The sequence below is a fragment of the Eptatretus burgeri genome, chromosome 1 (assembly GCF_056783735.1).
Source record: "Eptatretus burgeri isolate ZD-2024b chromosome 1, Ebu_testis_v1, whole genome shotgun sequence".
NCBI lineage: Eukaryota > Metazoa > Chordata > Myxini > Myxiniformes > Myxinidae > Eptatretus > Eptatretus burgeri.
The window spans coordinates 83,277,694-83,301,361 of record NC_140961.1 but is presented as its reverse complement, the minus strand read 5'-3'; the positions used below and the strand labels follow the sequence as shown (position 1 = coordinate 83,301,361).

Here is a 23,668-nt window from a genome sequence, read left to right as displayed (position 1 = left end):
TGGATAGCCATCAACATTCCCCAAATGAGAAGTCCCCAACTGCCGGTGGTTCAGGTTAGCTTCTGTTGCCTTTTGTCTTGCCCATTGCCACACGTCTCCCATTAAGTTGTCATATACAAATTTTATATTAAGTCTACACAATATTAAAGGCACTACAAGTCAACACAATATTAACAGCAACATTATTATTTAGGCAATTCTTCAGAAGCAAGTATCAGTGGGAACACTTAAGGCATGGGTGTAAGCACGTCCAACGCAGGAGTCGCGTCTTGCGCTGGAAGATAAAAGCAACACGCACTCTCTCCTGTGTTAGTCATCTGTTTTAACAAAGAGGAGCAGTTGGAGACCTAGGCCCTGGATTCCCATTTATCTTTGTTCCTTTGGGTAACTCTATGTTCTTTGGAGAGTTATTCCCCATTGTATGTTCTTAACTTTTCACTAGCCTAAAACTTTATTCTTGTCTCCTTTTATCACAGGATCAAAATCCCCCTTTCTTGCATACCGCCTGATAGCTTTCTTTCCTCTCTTTCATGTGCAGGATCAAAGTCCGGCTCTACTCGATTGCCTTTAGCCTTCTCTCTTATGGACGGGCCTTTAACCCTCCCCTTTATGGTACAGGATTCCAACCTGTTCCCTCGTTTCTACAGGACTCTAGCCTGTTCTTATTAAACGTGGCTCCACACAATACCACAGAATACAGGACTCGAACCTGCTTCTCCATATTTCACTTGGATATCCTTGTTCTCTACCTTTCCAGGTCCCAACAACACCACCTGACAGCCCTCCCTTTGCGCTCTTCAGACAAACCGCATTCGAATCACCTCATATGTTTGACCGTTACAGTTCTTGATCCGAGCAGATCCTGGAGCTGCGTCCGGTGGGGCACTGCCCACCAAGTGTACAGTTTTCACCTAACTTGGGCTCCCTGTCTTAGGTGCCCTATACGTGCAATTTCCACGTACCTTTTAGCTGAACCCTTGCGATCGCTGTACACCAAGTGGAGTCCCGCCGTCCACACTGCCAGCATAAGTCGAATCCCATCCTCGTCGCCAAATGTTATGACTCTCCACCCGGCCGAGCAAGATGACAGAGTCAGATGAGGATCCTCGAATTACACGTTTTATTTCTGAAGACCACACGCATGCGGAATGTGGTGCAAAGGCCCTTCAGTCAGGTGCTCCCAGACCACATTGAGAACTTACTTCAAAGCAGTTGTGTATATATATATATATATATATATATATATATATATATATATATATATATATATATATATATATATATAATCACACAAAAGCAGAACTGGGTGTGGATTAAAAGTGTGTGCTAAGGGATAAAGAAATAAGGAAATAAATGTGGCAGTGGGCTTCTTTCCCCCCTCCCTTGGGGCCGAAGTGGAAGTTGAATCGGTCAATCCTCAGATTCGCAACCCAACAGTTCATCTTGCAAACTAATAACTTTCTAAACCTCCTACACCGACACATGTTGATAGCAAAGGCGAAACCCTTGTGATATGACTCAGAACAGGAATGTGCGGGATGTCAACATGCAATGAAGGAACAGTGCAAGGACATGCTGTTGTTCAGCTGCAGATAAAACAGGAAGAGTGATAAAGGCTTTCCAAACACAGAGTTAAGACAACATGAAACATTTAAAGCAACATTTTTAAGGCAAAGTTCGAATCCTGACAGCTTATTAATATACAACTATTGACTATTAATTAGACATTCAACTATGGCTTAAATGTGACCACCGAGCATATCATCATTCCTCTCACCATTCTCCTTTCAGAGCGTTGGAAGGAGAATGGTACACCAATGAATCAAACCCCACTCTGCTGCCAAGGTAGTTTCTTTGCAGGGATTATAGTGAGTGGTTTGCCATTGCCTTCCCAGCATTGTTTGTCTGTGCTCTCTCCTTTTAATTGCTGAGTGTCAAGCAATAAGCTCCAGATTCCATTTTAAAGTCTTTTGTATGACTGATCTGGGGGGGGGGGGGGGAATGACTCGAACAATGTTTGAACCAATGACCTCCCAGAATCAGAGGAGACACTCACACCATCATGTCACTGTGCCTGGTTATATAATATTTATTGACAAATTTTTCATCAAACACTTTGTTAAAGCAATGCATTGTGATGCAAATACATTGATGGAAACTTGATATAATTATTGTTTAGTAGTTCATTTGGCTGCCTCATTCGAACTTCCCTTTAATTATTAACATGTATAATTTTGGAGTATAAATGCAGCCTAAGAAGGAACATGCTGAAGCTATTATTGCAAACATTTTTGTTGCAACAACTAATTTTCCATCAACACTATTGTATGCAGGAATGAAAGTGAGCCACACAAGGAGGAATCCATTTAGACTGAAGTTGATAAATTTACATTCATTTGTTTTTGTTGAAGGTTTTTGAGCTCTGAACGAGAGAATATAACAAACCACCGATATAAGGCCCAGGTAACTCAAAGCACAGATAATCCACTGTGGTGATAAACGAGAACATTCCATGATGATGGTTCCAGGACGATCGCTTGTATTCCTGTAAACTCGCGTTTTCCCCAGCATACACCAGCAAATGAAAAACATACAATATGATGTCATCCAAATTCCAAACCTCATGTGTTGAAACATCCACTTTTTGGTTGTCAATATCCAGCAGCAAAAGAAAAGATCTGCAGTTTTGAGATAAGTAAGATTTGCTGAAAAAAACTACTATAATGTGATCTTTATACATTTCATAAACCATTATAAATAGCATTTCCTCAAACCAAGAAACACAAAGCATTAAAAATCCCTACATCGTCAAATGTGAAAGATGGTGTATATGTTGCTTTTAGAGTTTAAGATGTCAGCTACCTTTGGAGCCCAGCTTAGAGATGTGATCTGAAAAAGACAGGTTTTCCACTCAACTCCAGTCTGCACAACCTTCCCCCATCACTGAAAATAAGACCACGAGTTCTGAAACTCACCTGGATCAGGAGCAACAGTCAATGACGTCATAAAATATCGAAATTTTGTTCATACGCAGAATCTGGTCAAGTGATTGGTTGAATGGAAGGTCATGCTTTTTGCTGAGTGTATGGCTGTGCTGATGATGTCACACCTCCTGTAGGTTGTGAAGTGGGTTTTTTTGTTTTTGCGTTTTAGGCCCGATTTCAACCCATTAATGAGCACAGATTTTGATGCGGTCAATACACCTTCGTTATGCATCAGATATGAAGCTTGTGGCCAAGTTTCATCAAAATCGTGTGTTTGGTTCAAGGATAATGACTGAAGTATTTACAGACTCATGGACAGACTTACCTACAGACACTGCTCAGTTACATAAGCTCACCAGACTAAAGTCCAGGTGAGCTAAAATGATTGAATAAGCTTAAGATACTGTATATCATTGGTGCTAATGCTTATAGACCTTTCATCATTAGTTAGACATTTCCAATTTTAGTACTACTGAACATAAGCTATACTTACCCCCCCCCCACCCCACCTCCACCCCCCACCGACTATTCTACCATGGAGACATTGCTTCTATTAATGTAACAATGGATAGATGTACTAAAATCTTTTTCTTTTTAAAAAAAAACTGTCTGACACTGATACTTGCATTGCAAGATGTCAGCAATTTATAATTAGAGACCCCAGCTGAAAAGGTTAACAGAATTCCTCTCTCGAAGCAGAAAATGTTTCCTCTTGATCACATTCTATCTTGAGATCTCAATATTGAATTTGGTGAGCTACAAGCAGTATTTTAGGACTAACCTCATTCTTGGTCTTACAATCAATGACCTTTCCTGTTCCATGGATAATTCTCTGCATATTCTTATATAAAACCTCATGCAATGCAGAACAGTTTTGAGAGGTAGGCTCGGTAGCATATATATGCAGATCTGGAAAAACAAATTGGTCATTGCTTTATTAACTGGAACATCTCCTTTCAACTGAGGGAATATTTCTGCTCTCACACTATTCACCCAAAGATCAGCTATTGAACACCGAGTTTTCTTCTCAAATCAACCCTGAGAATACGTGCAGTTCCTGGAGCCCAGAATCCCCAGAATATGCTCGAATCTGTCTTCAGGACCACAACACCAGACAGGCTTCTAAAGCAAGCAGATGTTTTGGTGTTCTCCACAGAATTAAGTCCACCCTGAGCTGCTTTGAGGTCATTATAGTGTAAAATGCCTTTATTTGAAATCTCATGGAGTAGGAGCCTCGAGGGTGGGCTGGTGAAGCTGCTTCTGATGTTTCTCACTTATTGCTGATGAAGTCTGACATTTTCCACAGTTCCCTTAATACCAGTCATCGTATAGCTCCTTAATGGACCAAGAACTTTGTCATGTGACATGTTTACCTTCAATGACATGTTACTATGTTCTTTGTTTTTTCGTTATTAGTTTTTGTTATCTTCTCGAAAAAAAGAATATGATATTTGGAGATACGTGATTATTAAGGAATGCGTGATGGACTAAAAATGAGGAGGCAGAACGAGTCGTGATGAGTGAGAGGCATGGAGAAGACTGGAGTGATTCGCCATTAAAGAAGGTTGAGCTGAAGAGCCTGTGTGTGTCTGCTGCCATTACTATACAACAAAGGGGTCTTTATGGTGTTAAAGTCTCAGGAGTATAAAGGGACTTAATGGGTATAAAAGTCTAAAGGTTATAGCAGTCTAAAGGGTGTAAAAGGTTGAAAGGGGGAAGGGATCTAAAGATGTCTAAAGTGTTGAAAGGGTCTTAAAGTTAAAATGGGTATTAAGGGGTCTTAAAGGGTATTAGGCATCTTTGAGGTCCTGAGTGGTCTTTTGGTTGTTTTGGGTCTTCAGGGTATTTTGGGACTTTTGGGGTCCTCTGGGTCTTTTGGGTCCTTGGGGTCTTTTGGATCATCTGGTAATTTGGGTCCTCTGGGTCTTTTGGGTGTTATGGGACTTTGGGGTCTTTTGGATCTTTTGAGTCTAGAATAAGTGCACTTCGTCAAATATGATGCTTTGTGATGCAAATCTATGCAGATCCGCGAATCAATGGAGAGTATTTGTCATCTAAAATGAGCTGAAGAAATTGTCAATAATTCTGAAACAGTTTTGTGGAAACTAAAGATGTGACATACAGACAAACAGGTCTTCAGACTATTTTGGGTCTTCACAGTCTTTTGGGTCCGCTGGGTCCTCGGGGTCTTTTGGGTCTTTTGGGTCCTGGGGTCTTGAAGGGTCTTCAGAGGTCGAAGGGGTCTCAGCAGTCTAAAGGGTCCAAAGGTACATTCACATAGTATGCAATTTATCGACGTACATGTCATTGCGACGTTCAAACAGCACATGATTAATAGACATGGTCTCACGGACAGATGGACGGATGGACGGCTTCACTTTGTTTTTCATTTTTATGAATGTAGATAGATGGATAGATACAAAGATATCAAGTGAATTTGTTGAAAATTCACGATTTATGTAACCTTGACCTTTGGCCTATTTACCTATTGACCTCAAAAACAATAGGCTTCCAACTTGTCACTATCTCTACTAGGTGATGAAGTTTCGGGAAGATCGGAGTAAAAATGTGACCTGTCGGCAATTGACATACAGACAAACAGAATAACAGACCAGACCAACCAATATACTTGTGAATCTTCGATTTCACAAGTAATGAACTGGAACAGCACTCAGTAGACGCATACCTCTGCCAGGCTGAACGGTCAACATTGTGTATCCCACTGGTATGCAGGATCTACATCCAGACCTTAATGAAAATTGAATCAGCTTGTTCTTGTTACCTACCCACCTCATCCAGCAAGTTGTGTCATAATCCGTCCACAATGTTTTGAGATGTCATGCTGTATATTATTTTTGGCCCCATCTCTCAATGGTGATGAATCATTTCTAAAAACTAAAAAAATGTCTGGATCTTCACCAACATCGATTCAATCCATTCTCATCAGATACCCAACCGGTACACTAAATTTTGTCTGAATCCGTCCATAACTTTTTGAAATTTAGTGAGAAGAGTGCAACATTTTTTTGAAATATTCGGAGAAGAGAGCAAATACCTATTTTGGGGGGTGAGGGGGGGTGGGTCAGAAACCCTCCTGTAGACTCCCTTAATGATGGAAGATTTTGATTCAGTCAATACACTTTGGTACATCACAGGTGAAGAATGTTGTCATCAAGTTTAATCAAAATTAGGTGTAGTTTCGGAAAAGAGAGCAAAAACCTATTTTTGGGGTAACCCCCACCCCACCCCCCCCACCTTGCAGACCCCCGTAACGAATGCAGATTATTTTAAATCTGCATCAACACGAGCTTAGCAAGTGTTAAGATGTGATATTTACAAAAGATTTATGTTTTCTCCATGCTTTTTGTACTCAATAGCATTGTTTAATTCTGAAACAATTAAAACAAAGAGTGAGAAACCTTTTTGCTTTGTTTTGAGGAAACTAAAGATGTGAAAGCTTACCTTTATTGTGGATGAAAGATTTAAATGTTTTAACAAACAAACATGTCACATCTATCATGAGCCACAAACATGCCAGTGATTCTTTTACAGTACAAGATACTGCTGTTGGAATTCCAACAAATGCCACTGAGCTACAAAAGGTCCCCATCAGTGAAAGCAGCAGAATAAAATCCAATGCATTATCTTCAGAAAATGCCCCTTGAAGCCTGCATCTTTGAAATATCAGAAGAGTTATTATAACCGTAATTATGCTTCCCAATGATGCAATGGCAAGTAGAATTATTGTAACTGGGTTTGATAAATTAAGGAAATCCTCAGGCATGTTGATACAAGCATCACGTTGATCATTTGACCAATAATATTCAGGACACTTGTTACAATTCTGTGAGTCTGCAATAATGATAGTAGTAATGGTGTAAGTCTGTGTTTAACATAAACCATGCAAGTTGCCAGAAAAAAATATGGTGAATAAATAATTGCAACAAATAAAGTGAGTGTAAAAGAAACTATTTAATGGAACATCCGGCCTTTACACTATTTTGCTCACTCACATAAGCTTTCCATAAAATGTAAATTATTGAATATTCTTCAATTATATCACTTAACTGCTGTTAGTCAAATTATTACTACACACATGATACCACCTCCTTAACACATTGCTACAGATATTGCTGACGGATATGTACTGTAGAAAAAACTACTAAAACTAAGCACAATTCCCAGAAGTAATTGGGCTTCGAAATTGTTATTTCAACATAAGCGTATGTAATAAGTGACAGTCCGTGTTGAGTTTGTTTTAGTGAAGATCACTTCTTCTTACCTCCTAAATGTTTGAGTCTCAGCTCCATACTTTTGAAATTATTTGTCATGTGTGTCAACAGTAACAATTATAAGTAGATGTCTGTGTTAGCGGTAGTTGTACATTTGTTGCGTGGGTTGGTATAATTGCGTATTTTATTTGTTGTGGGATTGAGATAGAAAAATGTCGAAAGATGTCTTGATGGTAATCCGTAAAAGGATTATGGTGTTGTATTGTGGTGTCATTCCTATCTTGTTATTCTTTCCTTGTCATTATTTCCTCCAATATTTGGTTGTCTTCTGGGGATTCCATCCCTACATGTTTATTCTTTAAAAACTAGATGTCATTCATAGAATACATATCGTGCACAGTCTTGAGAAGGATGTGGTGTGAGCCAACTCTTTTGTTCAAGGTTTCTTTTTTTCTTTGATCCAATTTCGCTGCCAGACCACATGACCAATGATGTCATCTTTAACAAACCATATTTCACATCGGTCGTTGAGGTTCCAGGAGAGGTGGGGGATTTTTTTAGTTAAATTTTGCATTGATCGGTTAAGCGGTTTCTCCTCCGAAGATTTTTAAAGATTTTCCCTTCGATCCATTATGGCTGCCAAACCACGTGACACAATGGTCACGTAACACATGACACGTGACACAGCACTCCAATCCACGTGACACAATGGTCACGTGACACGTGACACAGCTAGTCTTCTTCTTCTTCCTCATCCTTATATTCTTATTTTTATTATTCTTCTTCCTGGTCGTCTACTTCTTTATTGTCCTTTTCTCCTTTCTTTTATTTTTTTCTGTTCTGCCATTTCTATTCTCGTTTATTTTCCTATATTCTGCCATTTTAGTCTCAGTTATGCTGCATCTTTCTTGTCCAGGACTCCCTGTGGGATCTGATGAAGTTGTTGACCTTTGGCCTGTGCTAACCTTTTGGTGTTTGCTGACCTCAAAAATAATCAGCTGGTTGAATTCAGTGACTCAAAATAAAAATCCTCTTCAAATTTAACGTCAATCGTATGAAAATTGAGGATTTTATAAATCAAACTCAATATGTTGACCTGAAAAGTAATTTGTGGTTGAATTCAATGACCAAATCTGAAAATTATCTTCAAATTTTTATTCAATGGAATGAAAATTGAAGATTTTAGAAATATCAACTTATTTGTTGACCTTGGGCTTATGTTAACCTTTTGGTCCATGTTGATATCAAAAATAATTGGCTGGTTGAATTCAGTGATCTAAAATATAAATCCTCTTCAAATTTCAAGCAACTCCAATGAAAAATGATGATGACCTCAAGATGACTCTGAACTTGGACCTCAAAATCAATAGGCTTCTCAGTTGAGACTACCTTTACAACTTGGTAACGATTCTTGATGATCAGTTTAGAATTGTGACCTGTAGGCGATTGACAGACAGACAAACAGACAGAATAAGAAAATCGACTGACCAATATACTTGAAAAATCTTTACTTTTGCAAGTAATAAATGCAGTAGTCTTGTATTAACAAACAAATGTGTTCCACGGGTCAGTAATTATACAAAACTATTGCTGCAATAAGTGACAGGCTGGTGCTCCAGCCCAAATGTGAGAACAGTACTCCATGTGAGGAAGTATCGTTGTCTTATACAGGTATAAAACCGCATCAGGAGGTAAATACCTCTGCACTTGATAAAGACAACCAACTCACTTGGAAGCACTCTCAGCAACACCAGAAATGCACTTATCCCAATGGAGATTAGAGGAGATGTCCAGACCAAGATACTGAAGCTCAGATGATTCGGTTAAGATTGAAGACCCCATGTACACAGAAGTGAAAGACCTGCTTCCAGAGTGAGACATGGACAACAATTTAGTTTTCTTTGCATTGAAGGTTACCATCCAGTCATTCACCCAATTCAACACGTTCTCTCAATCATTGTCCAGTGAAACTCCAACCACATTGTGAGTAGTGTTGAATGAATCACCAGATGTGCAGTAAAGGGAGGAGGTATCAGCATGCAGCTGAGACAGTGCATTATCAGGAAGATCATTGATCCAAACAAGGAATATAGTGGGACCAGGACAGAGCTCTGTGGAACATCAGAATTAATGGAGCAAGCAGGAGAAGATTGACCCTCAAGTACCACCTTCATCTTGCGATTTGAAAGGAAAACCAAAATGATTGAATGCATCACTCCAGATACACAATACGACTGAAGCTTGTGGCGCAGATCCTTGTGCCACACTTTATAAAATGCTTTTGAGATATCCAAAGCAACGAATCGAGCTTCACCCTTGAGCTCTAATCCATCCATCCATCCATCCATTGGGACCTACTCTGTGCAGAGTGTTGGTGCTACCCAAGCAGTCTCCTTGGCTATTGGGTTAGCTCCAATGCCCTGTTGAAATTTTCCTTAATTACCTTGGCCACCGAAGGTGAAGGAGGGTATGTTTTCAACCCTCTCTGTCTGTTACTTGTAAAATCGAAGATTTTTCAAATATATTGGTCAGATGATTTTATTATTCTGTCTGTCTGTCTATCTATCGCTTTTCAGATCACATTTATAACTGATCTTCACAAAACTTCTCCACATGGTAGAGTTTGTCATAACGAAGACTTGTTTTTGAGGTCAAAAGGTCAACAAAGGCCAAAGGTCAACAACTTAGGTGAGATCTAGAATCCTCAATTTTCATTCGATTGACTTGAAATTTGAAGAGGATTTATATTTCAGGTCACTGAATTAAACCAGTGAATTACTTTTGAGGTCAATGTCGGCCAAAATGTCAATATAGGCCTAAGGTCAACAACTACAGTGGCATTTCTAAAATCCTCAATTTTCATTTGATTGACTTGAAATTTGAAGAGGATTTATATTTCAGGTCACTGAATTCAACCAGCCAATTATTTTTGAGGTCAACATGGACCAAAAGGATAACATACGCCGAATTTCTAGAATTGCCAATTTTCATCGGAATGACTTGATATTTGAAGAGTATTTGATCATTGAATTCAACCACCAAATATTTTTGAGGTCAAATTTTCTTATGGATTTTGCAAGTATCATGCTCTGCATGACATCTTCTTCTTGGTACTTGCAAAATCGAAGTTTTTTCAAGTATATTGCGAAGTCGATTTTGTTTTTCTGTCTGTCACCTACAAGACACAATTTTAAACTGATCTTCACGAAACTTCACCATATGGTAAAGTTTGTCTTAAGGAAGAAGCCTGTTGTTTTTGAGGTCAAAAGTTCAAAAGGTCAACATCGGCCAAAGGTCAACAACTTAGGATTTCAAAAAATCCTCAATTTTACATCCGATTGACTTGAAATTTGAAAAGGATTTATATTTCAGGTCAGTGAATTCAAGAAGCCAAATATTTTTGAGGTCAACATAGGCCAAAGGTCAACAACTTTGCTAAGATTTCTAAATTCCTCAATTTTCATCCGATTGACTTGAAATTTGAAGAGAATTTAAAATTTCAGGCGACTGAATTCAAAGAGCCAATTACTTTTGAGGTCAACAAAGACCAAAAGGTCAACATAGGCCAAATGTGAACAACTAAGGTGGTATTTGTGAAATCCACAATTTTAATCCGATTGACTTTAAATTTGAAGAGTAGTTTCATATTTAGTCATTGAATTTAACCAATAATTATTTTTGAGGTCAAATTTGTTTTATGGATCTTGCAAGTACTGTATCATGCTCAGTATGATGTCTTTTTATTTGTCTGTCTGCCTGTGTGCAGGATATCTCAAAAAGTTGTAGACGGATTCAGACGAAACTTGATGGACATGTTGAGTGTGTGACCTGGAAGAAGGGTTTCAATTTTGGCGAAGATCCGTATCCAGATCCGACAATTTTTTCCGTGATTCTTCACCATTGAGAGATCAATCTAAACTAATGCATCGCACGGTATCTCAAAAAGTTGTGGTCAGATTCGGATGAAACTTGGTGATCAGGTTGGGTGTGTGACTATGACGAATTGATTCAATCTTCGTTAAGAGCCGAATCCGGATCTAGATACGAGAATTTTAATTTTTTTAAAGTAATTCTTCACCATTGCGAGATGGGGCCAAAAACGATTAAAAAAAACATGATTATTTCAAAAAAATGTATTGAGCCAATACGTTCTCGTGGATCAGGCATTACATGACAGAGGTATGTGCTCTGCTGAGTGCCTTTCCAATTAAGGATATCAGATCACCAGTGGAGCAAGAATGGTTAAAGCCATACTGGCAGTCAGTGAGAAGTTAATTATCTTCCAGATGGCTGAAAGGTTGTTCACTGCTGAAGCATTCAAACACCTTACTTATTACAGGAAGCAGACTGATAGGGTGATAGGTACTTGGCTCAGAATGCTCACCACCACCTTTGTAAACAGGACAACAGAAGCCACTTTATAGGAGGAAGGAAACACCGAAGCAGACAAGCACAGGTTGTTTAGCTTGGCAAGAATCGATGAGAGTTCAGCACAAAAAATCTTCAATGCAGTGACAGGGATTTCATTCTGACCAGTCGCTTTTGAGGCAACTTGAGTACAAATAATTCTGGCAACCTTCTTAGGAGTGATAAATGCAACTGGAATATCAGTCTTCCTCCTTTCACTGCCAAGATTGTGGCCCCGTAATCTTCATTGGCTGACTCGAGCAGGGTGAGCAATAAGTTGAGATACTGTGCATACATGTCAACGCCTGTGTGTGTCTGTGCTTGTGGGTAGATGGTACAGAAGTAGCACACTTACCTTTCGGCTCTCTCATCTGGGTTTGATTCCCAACCCGACCATAAACTGTCCAATTGGTGCTTCACCGTCAGCATGTTGCTTTACAGGTAGTGCCGACCCTTGGATAACCATTATGCTGGGTCTGCTCACATTATTTATGCAGTTTGCATCTTTGTTGAAGGGTTTGGGAAAAAAACAAAAATCTTTGGGGCCAAAATAAACATAGGAGATTACTGAAGGGGATGGCAGAGCACATAAGCCTGATGTTAATATACAGATAACATCATACTTATCTGCTCTGCCAACATGAGTCCATGGCATTGATGTATTACATTTGATTTGAACTTTGAGTAAATACAAGTTAATTCACACAACCTGGATATAAAATGGTTGGAAAGGATGTCTCACTCCTGGTCAATGCTGTATTCACCAATTCGTATGTGTCTGTGTTGTCCATAACATGCATTTTGTTATAATATCACTCCCAAGAAAAAACATGTCTGACATGTCGATATATCCAACCTTCGGGACAACCTTTGATCCTGATTGGTTGGTCATGAAAGCATACAAAGCACAATAAATCAACCGATTGTGAATGGATTACGTTCCTTTCTTCTGTATTTTATTATGGTACTTCAATATGGTGGCGTCACACATTTCCACCACCACTAAACATGCTCTATTGCTCAAACAGCACAGAAAGAGGATGAGCAATAGCACAGAGAAGGTTGTTTAGGACAAACTAGATGACCCGTTAACCCATTGGGTTTACATTGTGACAGTGGTTGATAAAAAAAAAATTAAAACGAAAAAGATAGCTCCAGTGAACTATACCGCTGAGGTTGTTTGTGTTGATCAAATAATCCTGAAGAGTACTTGGCTGAATCAGGAATTGATTTTTTAATAAATTTTTTCGTTCCCCGATTTGAACGAAACTTGATATGGCACACTGGAAGAGAATATTGAGTAAGGTTGGCCTAAAATTTTTGCGCTATCCTGTACTGTTTTGGCTGTATTTCGGGAACATACATACATACATATATACAAGATGTGAGTTTTAGTAATACATAGATGCACTGATGCGTCAAGTGGGCCTGTTGCAGAATTGGAGTTGATGTTTGCCAGAGACCTCTCCCCTTTCAAAGCGAGAAAGACACAGTATCTGGCAGCATTTGGATACAACAAGGTATGGTTGGTATAGGGAGTGAGGGATTCAGCACAAAGGTTTACCTGTTGCATTGGAATATTCTCCTGATGTACACTTGATGCAATCATAACAGCAAAATGGTTCACCTTTTCTGAGAACCTTTCTGGAACCACGTTTGCATGGGTCATTGCAAACTGACTTTGGAGTCTAAAGGGGAATCAGGAAATGTTTAACATATTTACAGTGAAATTAGATTTTATACAAAAGGTAAAAATGTTTGCATTTGCGCTTTTAGTTTTAAGTAGTTGTGACAAGTCAGATACCTTATTCCCACCATCATTCCAAACAACTCTATTTGTATCAATGTGAAGTTGTTTGTCCTTTGCTGCTGTGGAATCAAACCCTCCCACGAGCTGGAACCGTAATCCACCTGTTCTGTCTGGTTGCCAGTTTATAACCTCATAAATAGCAGGAGGGTCTCCATTCTCATCAAACCTCACCAATTCACCAAGATTGTTTTTGAAGGAAACACTTCGAAGGTAGAACAACAACTGAATGGGATTTGCATGGAAACAAAATGATGTGGCAGTAATTAGTCTCCTCGTATGTTTATTTTTCACCGAAAATACAAGAACACAAGTAATTATTTGGATTATAGGGCTGACAGGATGGCCTCGAGGTACGCCCACTCACCTCTCGTCTGTCTTGCCTGGGTTTGAAATCCGACCCAACTATAAACTGTCATCCCGGTATTTCACAGGGAGGGTGATTCATTACTGTGTATGCTGTCTCTCAGATGGACATGAAACGGGCATCCTGTCTGTTAGCATTTATTGGTGGACGTTGAAGATCTCATGGTGTCTTTCATGAAGAGTAAGCTGTTTATTCCAGGCATCCTGGTGAAATTCCAAATTACTGCTCTAACCAGTAGAGGGCATTGCAACAGTGTCACAGCTGCGCCCTCAGCCAATTCTGCTACCCCACAGCCTAGTGCTGCATACGAACGACGACGGCGATTTGGGTTATATACATCAAGAAACAGAGGAAGGTGGTGGACAGAATTATCAAATATACAAAAGATTATAATCAGTAAGTGTTTTACTTGCATTGAAAAGGAAAAACAAATACAGTGATGTCTTGTATTGAACAAATAAATATGTTTAACAATCCAGTGATTATGCAAAAAAAAAAAACTGTTGTAAAAGTTCTGCAGATTTTGAAAAGTGGACATGATTAACACATTCTCTCTCAGCATTCAGGATGCGACAAAACTATCCTACAGTCTCTTTAAAAACAACAGCAAAGATAAAATGCATAATCAAACGAGAAGGGCACTCGGTGGAGTGCACACCTCAACATGCAATCCTGATCCTCGAGAACATATTGGGCCTAATACATTTTTGAAAATTCATGCTGTACAGTACTATATCGTTTTTGGCCCCATCTCTCAATGGTGAAGAATCACTTTACAAATTAAATAATTATCGTATCCAGATCTGGATTCGGATCTTTACCAAAATCGAACAAATTTGTACTTGCCACTCACCAAACCTGTCCATCAAGTTTCATACAAATCCGTCCACAACTTTTTGATATGGCGTGCCATATATCGGTTTATCCCGATCTCTCAATGGTGAAGAATCACTTTAAAAAAAATTCTCAGATCTGGATGCAGACCTTCACCGAATTTGAATTATTTCTTCCTTGTCAAACACCCAATATGTTCACAAAGAGTCAGCCGAATCTGTCCACAACTTTTTGAGATATCATGCCAAATATCGTTTTTGCCCTATCTCTCAATATTGAAGAATCACTTTCAAAATTCGAGTAGTCAGATCCAGATCTGGAACTTCACCAAAATCTAATCAGTTCATTCTTGTCACATACACAACCTGCCCACCAAATTTCATCTAAATCCATCCTCAACTTTTTGAGATATTCTGCACACAATCAATAAAAAAAGATGTCATGCAGAGCACATTTCTTGCAAAATCCACCCACTCTCCATAGGTTGCCATGGATACATCAAAATTGTCCATTTCATTGAGATTAAAATTGACAATCTCAAATCAAAGTTCAGGCTAATCAGATCAAAATTGATTATTTTATTTTTCAGATTGAAATGGGGTGATTTTCGAAGTTTGACCTTGATTTGACGTTTGACCTTTTGACATCAAAAATAGTTGGTTTCCAAATTCAGTAATGCACAATGCAATTGCTGTTTAATTTTCAAGTCAATCAGATGAAAAATGACGATTTTAGAAATTTGGCCTATGTTGACCTTTTGGCCAAAGTGGACCTCCAAAATAATTGGTGGTTGAATTCAGTGACGTGAAATGCATACCCTCTTCAAATTTCATGTCAATCTGATGCAAATTGAGGAATTTAGAAATCTCAGTAAAGTTGTTGACCTTTGGCCTATGTTGACCGTTTGGTCGATGTTGACCACAAAAATAATTGGCTTCTTGAATTCACTGACCTGAAATATAAATGCTTTTCAAATTTCAAGTCAATCGGATGTAAAATTGAGGATTTTTTTAAATCCTGAGTTGTTGAACTTTAGCGTATGTTGACCTTTTGGTCTATGTTGACGTTAAAAAACAATTGTTTGGCTGAATTCAGTGACCAGAAATATAAATCCTTTTCAAATTTCAAGTCAATCGGATGTAAAATTGAGGATTTTTTAAAATCCTGAGTTGTTGAACTTTAGCGTATGTTGACCTTTTGGTCTATGTTGACATTAAAAAACAATTGCTTGGCTGAATTCACTGACCTGAAATATAAATCCTTTTCAAATTTCAAGTCAATCAGATGAAAATTGAGGAATTTAGAAATACCACCGAAGTTGTTTACCTTTGGCCTATGTTGACCTTTTGACCTCAAAAACTAAAAGCTTCTTCCCTATGACAAACTCTACCATGTGGTGAAGTTTCCTGAAGATCAGTTTAAAATTGTGACCTGTAGGCGACAGACAGCCAGACTGGCAAACAGACAGACAGACAGACGGAATAACAAAATCGACTTTTTCTTTTTCTTTCAAAGAAATACAGAATTTTTTTTATTTGCATTTGTTACATTTTAAGAAATGAAACGAAGGGTTTCATGTCTTTGGGAGGGATAGAAGGAGGTTGGAGAGAAAAGTGGAGAAAACAAAAACTGATGGTAATAAGGCAAAAATACAAATAAACACAATCGTTCACATAAACAGGAAGACAGGTAGGCCTCAGGGCAACCAGATTTGACAGGACCGACAAAAACTAACTAAAAAGCACATTTTTTGAAACAAAACTGAACTCAGAACATACAGCAAACATGGAGGCAACAAAATAGTCAAAACGCGACAAACAACAACTGGAAACTTATCTTTAAGATAGTGGGCAAAGACCCCTAAAAAGGACCAACGTCGCTCAAAAACAGGAACCTGAAGAGAGAGAACTAACCGTTCCTCCATATGAAACCCTAAACCCCCACTTTACACCACACGTTCAAACCTCCACCCCCTCCTTTTCCATTCCACATATGAAACCATCCCATTAGATGGGGGGGGGACGAGGAGTGGACAGAATGAGAGAAAAGGGTTTTGGAGAGGAGGAAGAAAATGGTGAGGGTTGTGGGTGGGGTTAGCAAAGAGAATGAGATGTGATGCTTAATGACTGAACACGAAAAAATAAATGTGTGAGAACAGCTGTATACACAACGACACAATAGAGTTTGTAAAGTAATCCACTGGCACATCTGTAAAAACGTTGATATTCCAGTTCCAGAAAATTTGTGGGAAAATGAGGCAAAATAAATAATTGAAAACATTGAAACACCGCTCATGTACGACCTTATGATCCCATCGGGTGTGAACATCGAAAACAAAGCATTGCGACCAGACACCATACTTAGGTGCAAAAAGAAGAGAAGGCATTGCTAATTGAGGTGTTAATATCAGTGATTTTGGACGAACGGAGTAGAAATCAAGAAAATGACCAAATTCCAAGACTGTAAGCATGACCTGAAAAGTTCCTGGAAGCAGAAGAATGGCAAATTTGTACCGGTGATGACGAAGAACCTCACAGAGATATTGAAAAATCATCCCTGGGAATATCATTACAAACAAACTACAGTTCGAAGCTGTCCTGGGCTCAGTTACGATCCTGAAGAGAACCCTCGGCACAAGACTTTGAAAACAGAAAACTTCACAGCTTGGTCCATGAATAGTGACCCCCTTACCGAAATGAAGGGTGGATACTTTGAGCTCACACTGGGAGGACTCTATTCCATATTCTGAAACCGCATTTGTGTGTATACGCACGCGCGCGCGCGCACACACACACACACACACACACACACACACACACACACACTGAGACCTGGTAGGTCTCTTTCACCTCCAGAAACCCACCCACACGTGGAGATAGCAGGCAACATCAGCAACTTGCATATAAACAAAACAAAACACAAGACAACACACCCGTTCCGTTTTGGTAATACAGTTTATATATGTACACACGCATAAAATACATAAAAACGACGAGCACAAAGATTTACCTTCAAACATAATTCTTTGAAAGGGGAATTCAAGTGGGAAATTAGCAAAGTATATCAAGGGCCAGAACACAAAATGTCGATCTATGCTCTGTGTATTCACAACCAGAACATGGCAACATGTGGTCGGATGGACCGTTTTGTTTTGATACATGTATCGATGTCGAAATGAGGGGTGGATTATATGACGAGATCACACAAAAGGTGAAACAAAGTGAGATTCTGTAAAAATGAAATTGCACATTTTCAGTGGATGAGACACATCTCGAGAAACCAACTGCACAACACTACATGGCCCAACACAGGCGGACACGTACATCTGTCTAATACTCCAATCGATGTTCCTTTGAGAGCACGGTTACCTTTACCAAAACAAACAACCAAACAGCTTGGAGAGCGCTCGCCAAGTGGCTTAAGCCCTCAAGCAAGCACTCCAATGAAACGGTTGTCAAGAAACGGCGAGTTTGGCACGCGATTAGCAACGCATTAAAAACATACACCTCCCTGAGACGCCCCAAATGTCAAGCCACGAATGCTGACATCTCCGGATGTTTATAAACATTGCAATGTACTTAGCAATTCGTAGCTATGATGAGCAGGCATGGATAATATGAGTGAGGAAAGTGAAAGAAAAAAACTTAATCGTTGAGAAATCATTGTGGCCTGTTCCAAGTCAAGGCATGGTTGAACAGGCCAAAATATGTGGTGGCTTCACATCCCAGCGAGGTTACCCAGGAAATGTCTTTATACCCTAAACAGCGAGGTGGCTGAGGATCGCCTGATGAAGGATGTAATTAAATAAGGCTGTTTATTATCTTCAAAAGGGGTGTTTAAATTTACCCAAACATCCAATTTTCACTCTTGCACTGCATTTGCATTCCCTTACTATGCATGCAAAGTTTCAGGCTGCTCGGTCTTATAGTTTTGCAGTTATGGAGGACAAACACACACACACACACACACACACACACAGACACACACACACACACACACACACACACACACTTATTAGTATAGATTGCATGCTCATTAATAGCAGTCTGTGTTGCTCACCCCTGCTTTCCCCAAAATCAATTTGCAATTCATAACCTGCGTTTTGTTGTTCTGTCTGGTGTGACGTATTCAACCTGGCGACTATTCGTTCCACTTTTGTAGGTTAACAGATTTAACTCTCTCTTTCTGCACCATGTAATCACAAAAAATAGATCATGGCTCTGGGCAATCTTAAGAATACTCTCCCCAACGTCTCTTTTACACCCATGATTCCAATTTTTTTTCTCATCATGGTATCCACTAACTTGAGAGTGTTACCCTCGCGAGCCAATGTTTTGCTGCAACTCTCACCATGCTGCAACTGAAGTTTTGATATTTCTACACATGCCTCTTTGACCGCAGATGTGGATTCTGTGATACCCATTTCCAACTTCTCACAACAGCTGGGGGTCACTGCCATGCGTCGCTTGAGAGGATGCCCTATCCATTCTGGCAGCACTGGATGTAAGAATCATGTTTTTTATTTTTTGGATTTTTTTTCTTTTTAACCGTCAGATGCCCTTCCTTCCATGATCCAGTGAAACTGAATTGGTGTTTTTTTGGAGATACCCTCTCCTTGCCGGATAGCTGTTAGCACCCAAAGGGACCATCCCCCCTTGTCAGGTGTTGTTTTTAATCCTGCAGGGTGTTGCAATCACAACTGGCTAACCAATGAGGGTAGTGGGTTTTGTCGCCAACAACCAGACCATGTGACAGGTAGCATTGATTAACTTGTTACCAGTGTCAGTGCAAAGCCTGATGGCTTGCGGTAAAATACTAAATGTAATTTCTTGATATTTTTTGTATATATAAATATGGATTTTGTTGGTTTTTTTCAAATTTTGGAATCTATTGTTGGTCATATCTTGCACATGCATTTTTAATCATTTTCATAAATTGCTTGAACCTTTTCATTTCACAGAAATAATTACCTGTCGGTGAGAAAATTCAGACATGTTGGCACATAGGCCATTCTCAAATGGGCCAAAACCTGGAACACATTTTGCCAGGTCATGTAAGGCATGTGCTATTGAGTACACTGCCATATATATGTTGTAAGTAACTCGGACTTCAGATGTATCTGTGAATACTGTGTTTACATCCAACAAACTCTCATGACCTGTGCATGGTGGAATTAGTGCAGATGCAATTTCCCAGGTGCAATTGAAAGTTAATTCCCAAAGTTCCAACATAAATTCATCCAGTGAGCCATCTTCCATGAAACATTCTTCATCTTTTGCATCATGTTTGATAAAATTCTTCATACTATCGGGGAACTTGATCATATTTTGTGGTGGTAGAGTAGCTGCACTCGTATTTTCTCTTTGTGTTTGATAATACACAATTTTATTTGGAAATACCGTGGATAACCCATGCTGTGCTGTCATTTCTTGAAAAAAGGAAGCTTCACGTTTCTGTTTATCGCAATTAACAATCCTTTTGATTTCAGGTTTTAGCTTTACAAGGAAATCATGAAAACCAGGAATTTTTCCTTGTCGTAAAGCAAATCCCATTGTACCTTGGAAAGCACTTCTGAAAGGAGGATCTTTAAGGTAAACAGAAGCAATCCATGCTTCTGTAGCAATCCAGGTCATTCCTGTTATATTTCTTTGCAAAATTACTTCTGATAATCGAAGCAAGTCTGGTTCCTTGCTAAACAGTAAACAAACTTTTGCATTTGCTTGAACAATCACATCAACTACATTAAATAGATTTTCAGGATGAGAAAGGGAGAAATGTGAGAGAATGAGAAGAAGTACCGGTACATAAAGAAATGAAATCCATTTTCAGAACTTTCTGGTGCATTCTGTGATATCGACTTGTATTTACTTGCTTATTTCAGTCCACTGCAGGATGAAAGACTCTCTAAATAAAATTAGCCAATGTTTAGTAAGCTTAATAGAGGTAACTGAGCTTGTAGTGCACATGGTCCTGAGATTCAAGTTTCAAACTGAGATAGTAACTACCATGTGGAGAGAAACAAACAAAACAGAGACTCACCCAGTTTCTCATAGGCGGTTATATCCAGTACAGTTGGGAGTGTTTTATGGAATGCAATACAAACACCATTGGCTTCTGCTTCATATATAAACTGTGTTATCCCATTTCGTCCATATTCATCATCGACTGACATTGTTCCGATGTAGTGCCAATCAAAGTACTCAACAAGGTTAGCAATAGCAGTGGCTTGATATGCATCACTTGGAACTGTACGCACGAATGAAGGAAACTGCTTCTTGTCACTCAGGCACTTGCATGTTGATGTAATACCTACCTTAAGGTATGACACATTTCACTGCAATTTATACTTTCAAATTGTATATTCAACTTAGGTACATGAAATATGACATCCTCAACAAATACAGAAAGCAATAACTCCTTTGAAAGGTAACTAACAAAGAGCCTGGCCGTTTGTATGGGAGGAAGAGGAAGCAGGACAAGGCGTACATGCTGACTGTAGTGCGGCTGTGACACACACAAAAAACGTGTTCCCTCTAAGGGATAGTGTGGGGTAATTGGTTAGGAATTAAAAGGGACAGGTAAAAGATAAGGTAAAAGAGGGAATATTTGGGTTTGGGAAGAAGTAAAAGAAAGATTGAGAGAGAAAAACTGGCAATGATAGCACAGTACAAGTCAGTATTTTAAGAAACACCTTTTGTTTGGTGACCAGAATGGGGAAACATCTAATAGAAATTGAAGACATGAGAGTTTCAGTCACAATGTACAATGAAGTGACTCATCAGGAAAATGAAAGATCTTTGACATCACGTTGTTGTTACCATTGTTTCTGTGCTCATGCGATATACTTTGATATAATTTCATATATCTTCATTTATCCTTCCTTTTAATTCGGAAAGTGTCTCTGTGTGTTTGTATTTTTTGTGTGCGTTTTATATCTATGTTCCAAGTCGTGCTTCCACTTCCTTACATCCATCAGGACGGGATCTTTATAATAACTAAAAATTAGAAGGGCACTCTTCGAGGTCACCAGATATGCCTCTACCCACATTATTATATTATTATACATAGTTGTACAAAGTTTAATTTAAATCCCTGAACCAGAATCAAAATATTAAATAATTCTGGCTGCCAGGCCATTCATCCAATCAGGTTGAAATTTCGAAGATATATTCCCCATGCCTACAAGATCAGAATTCTGATGTTTCACATCAATCGATGAAGCGGTTCAAGAGAAATACTTTTTCCAAATATTTTTGTTCAATCCAATATTCTTGCTAGACCATGTGACCTATCAATTATTCATGAACATGCTGCTATCCCCAAGGCTCAGGGAACATGTGTGTAAAGTTTCCCCTCAATCTGTCCAGCCGTTGTGGAGAAGAATTTTTTTTAAGGTTTGAGGGTAAATCCAACATAGCTGCTAAGCCATATGACCTATGACATCATCGGTGCAAATGTTTTATTCCTCATGGATAGGTGGACATACCTGTTCAGCCACTTCAGAGAAGATTTCTGAAGGATTAAAAAAAATAAAAAAAATATGGTTGCCGAATCACATGACCAATGACGTCATCAATTATTGTTCTGTCGACCAATTTATCCCAAGGTGACCCTCAAAAATTTTCATATTGATCAGATGTGGCATTCTAAGTATGCAATTATGACATCATAATGAAGTCACCTATAAGATCAAACAAAAATCATACTTATTCCCCATGTGCAGTACTTACCATGTGATAAGTTTCAATTTTTTCCATGGTGCAGTTTCAGAGATATAGTGGTACAATTTTTTTTCCTTTTTGTCCAACATGGCTGCCACACCACTTGAGCGATGATATCATAATTATCATTAGAACATTCTATTTAAGTTGTTGCTTCTATGGTGAAAATTTCGTGTCAATCCAACAGGCGATAGCAGAGAAGAACCACACTCACGTTCTGAGCGAACAAACAAACAAACATACAGACAGACAGACCCAAATGCAATACTCTCTCCTCTGGCAAGGGTAGAAACGTTGAAAAGTCACCTGTGGGATGTTGTAAAGTCCCAACACTTGGTTCAAAATAAGGGAGAGTGAGGAAGAGAATGGACCAATGACAGCAGTAGGAGGGCAACTGGTACTCTGATCAAATCGTGTTCTTGAACCCAAAATTATTAATGCTGCTTCCATTACCTTTGGGATAGCATAGCATGTGTCATAGATGACATAACCAAGAGTGATATTGGGTAGCAATAATGGGTTTTTGTTTATTTCAGTAATTGTGAATACAATAGCAATCAATTCACGTAAAAAACTTTCATTCCATCTGAAAAATAATGTCTGAAATGTTCTTATTTTATTTGGCTTCCAATTGTACAGATAAAATTCACATTGTCAAATGTAAAATCTTACATAACTCGGTGGTATTCATAGAAAACATACCCCACGCAGTCTTGAGAAGGACTTGGTGTCAGCCAACTATTGTTTTTTAAGGTTTTTATATATTTTTTCTTCTTTGAACCAAGACAACCAGGTCTGGCTACCAGACCACATGACTGTTGATGCATTCTTTATCAACCATATTTTCCATGGGTAGTTGATCAATTAGTTAAATTTTGCATTAATCGGTTAAGGGTGTTTCTCATACTTTGCTTTTCTAAGATTTTCCTTTGGATCGAATATGGGTGCCAGACCACATGACACATGATGGTCATTTTTATTCATGAAAAACCTGTTCAAATTTCAAGTCAATCAGATGAAAATTGAGGATTTAAGAAATTCCGGCCTATGTTGACATTTGATGAGTATGGAAGACTGCTCTCCTCCTGCAGCAGGCCGCAGGCTTGGTCAAATTCCAGGAGTGACAAAAAAGGCATTTATCCCGACTGAAATGAGGCGGTTCTTCAAATGAGACTTGGAGTTTCCCGTGCAGTGTCTGGAAGAGAGTGATCAAATCTCCTATAATTTGTCTGTAATCCAGTGAGAAGAGGTGTAGCATCGATAAGCGGCCCTCACGTGAGAACCGTGCTTGACTTCTTTCCATCCTCAAAGCACAT

General features: G+C 38.9%; 1 protein-coding gene across 1 annotated transcript in view; it reads right to left on the bottom strand.

Moving 5' to 3' along the window:
• Positions 1-23,668, bottom strand: part of LOC147034862 (uncharacterized) — a 96,168-nt gene extending 72,500 nt beyond the window's left edge. The window contains exons 1-5 of the mRNA XM_085857950.1: positions 23,628-23,668; positions 22,659-22,938; positions 20,671-20,944; positions 19,761-20,368; positions 19,602-19,660 (exon numbers count right to left, since the gene is read on the bottom strand). Of these exons, the coding sequence (XP_085714076.1) occupies positions 19,602-19,660; positions 19,761-20,368; positions 20,671-20,944; positions 22,659-22,938; positions 23,628-23,668 (1,262 nt within the window). The remainder of the gene's footprint in view (positions 1-19,601; positions 19,661-19,760; positions 20,369-20,670; positions 20,945-22,658; positions 22,939-23,627) is intronic.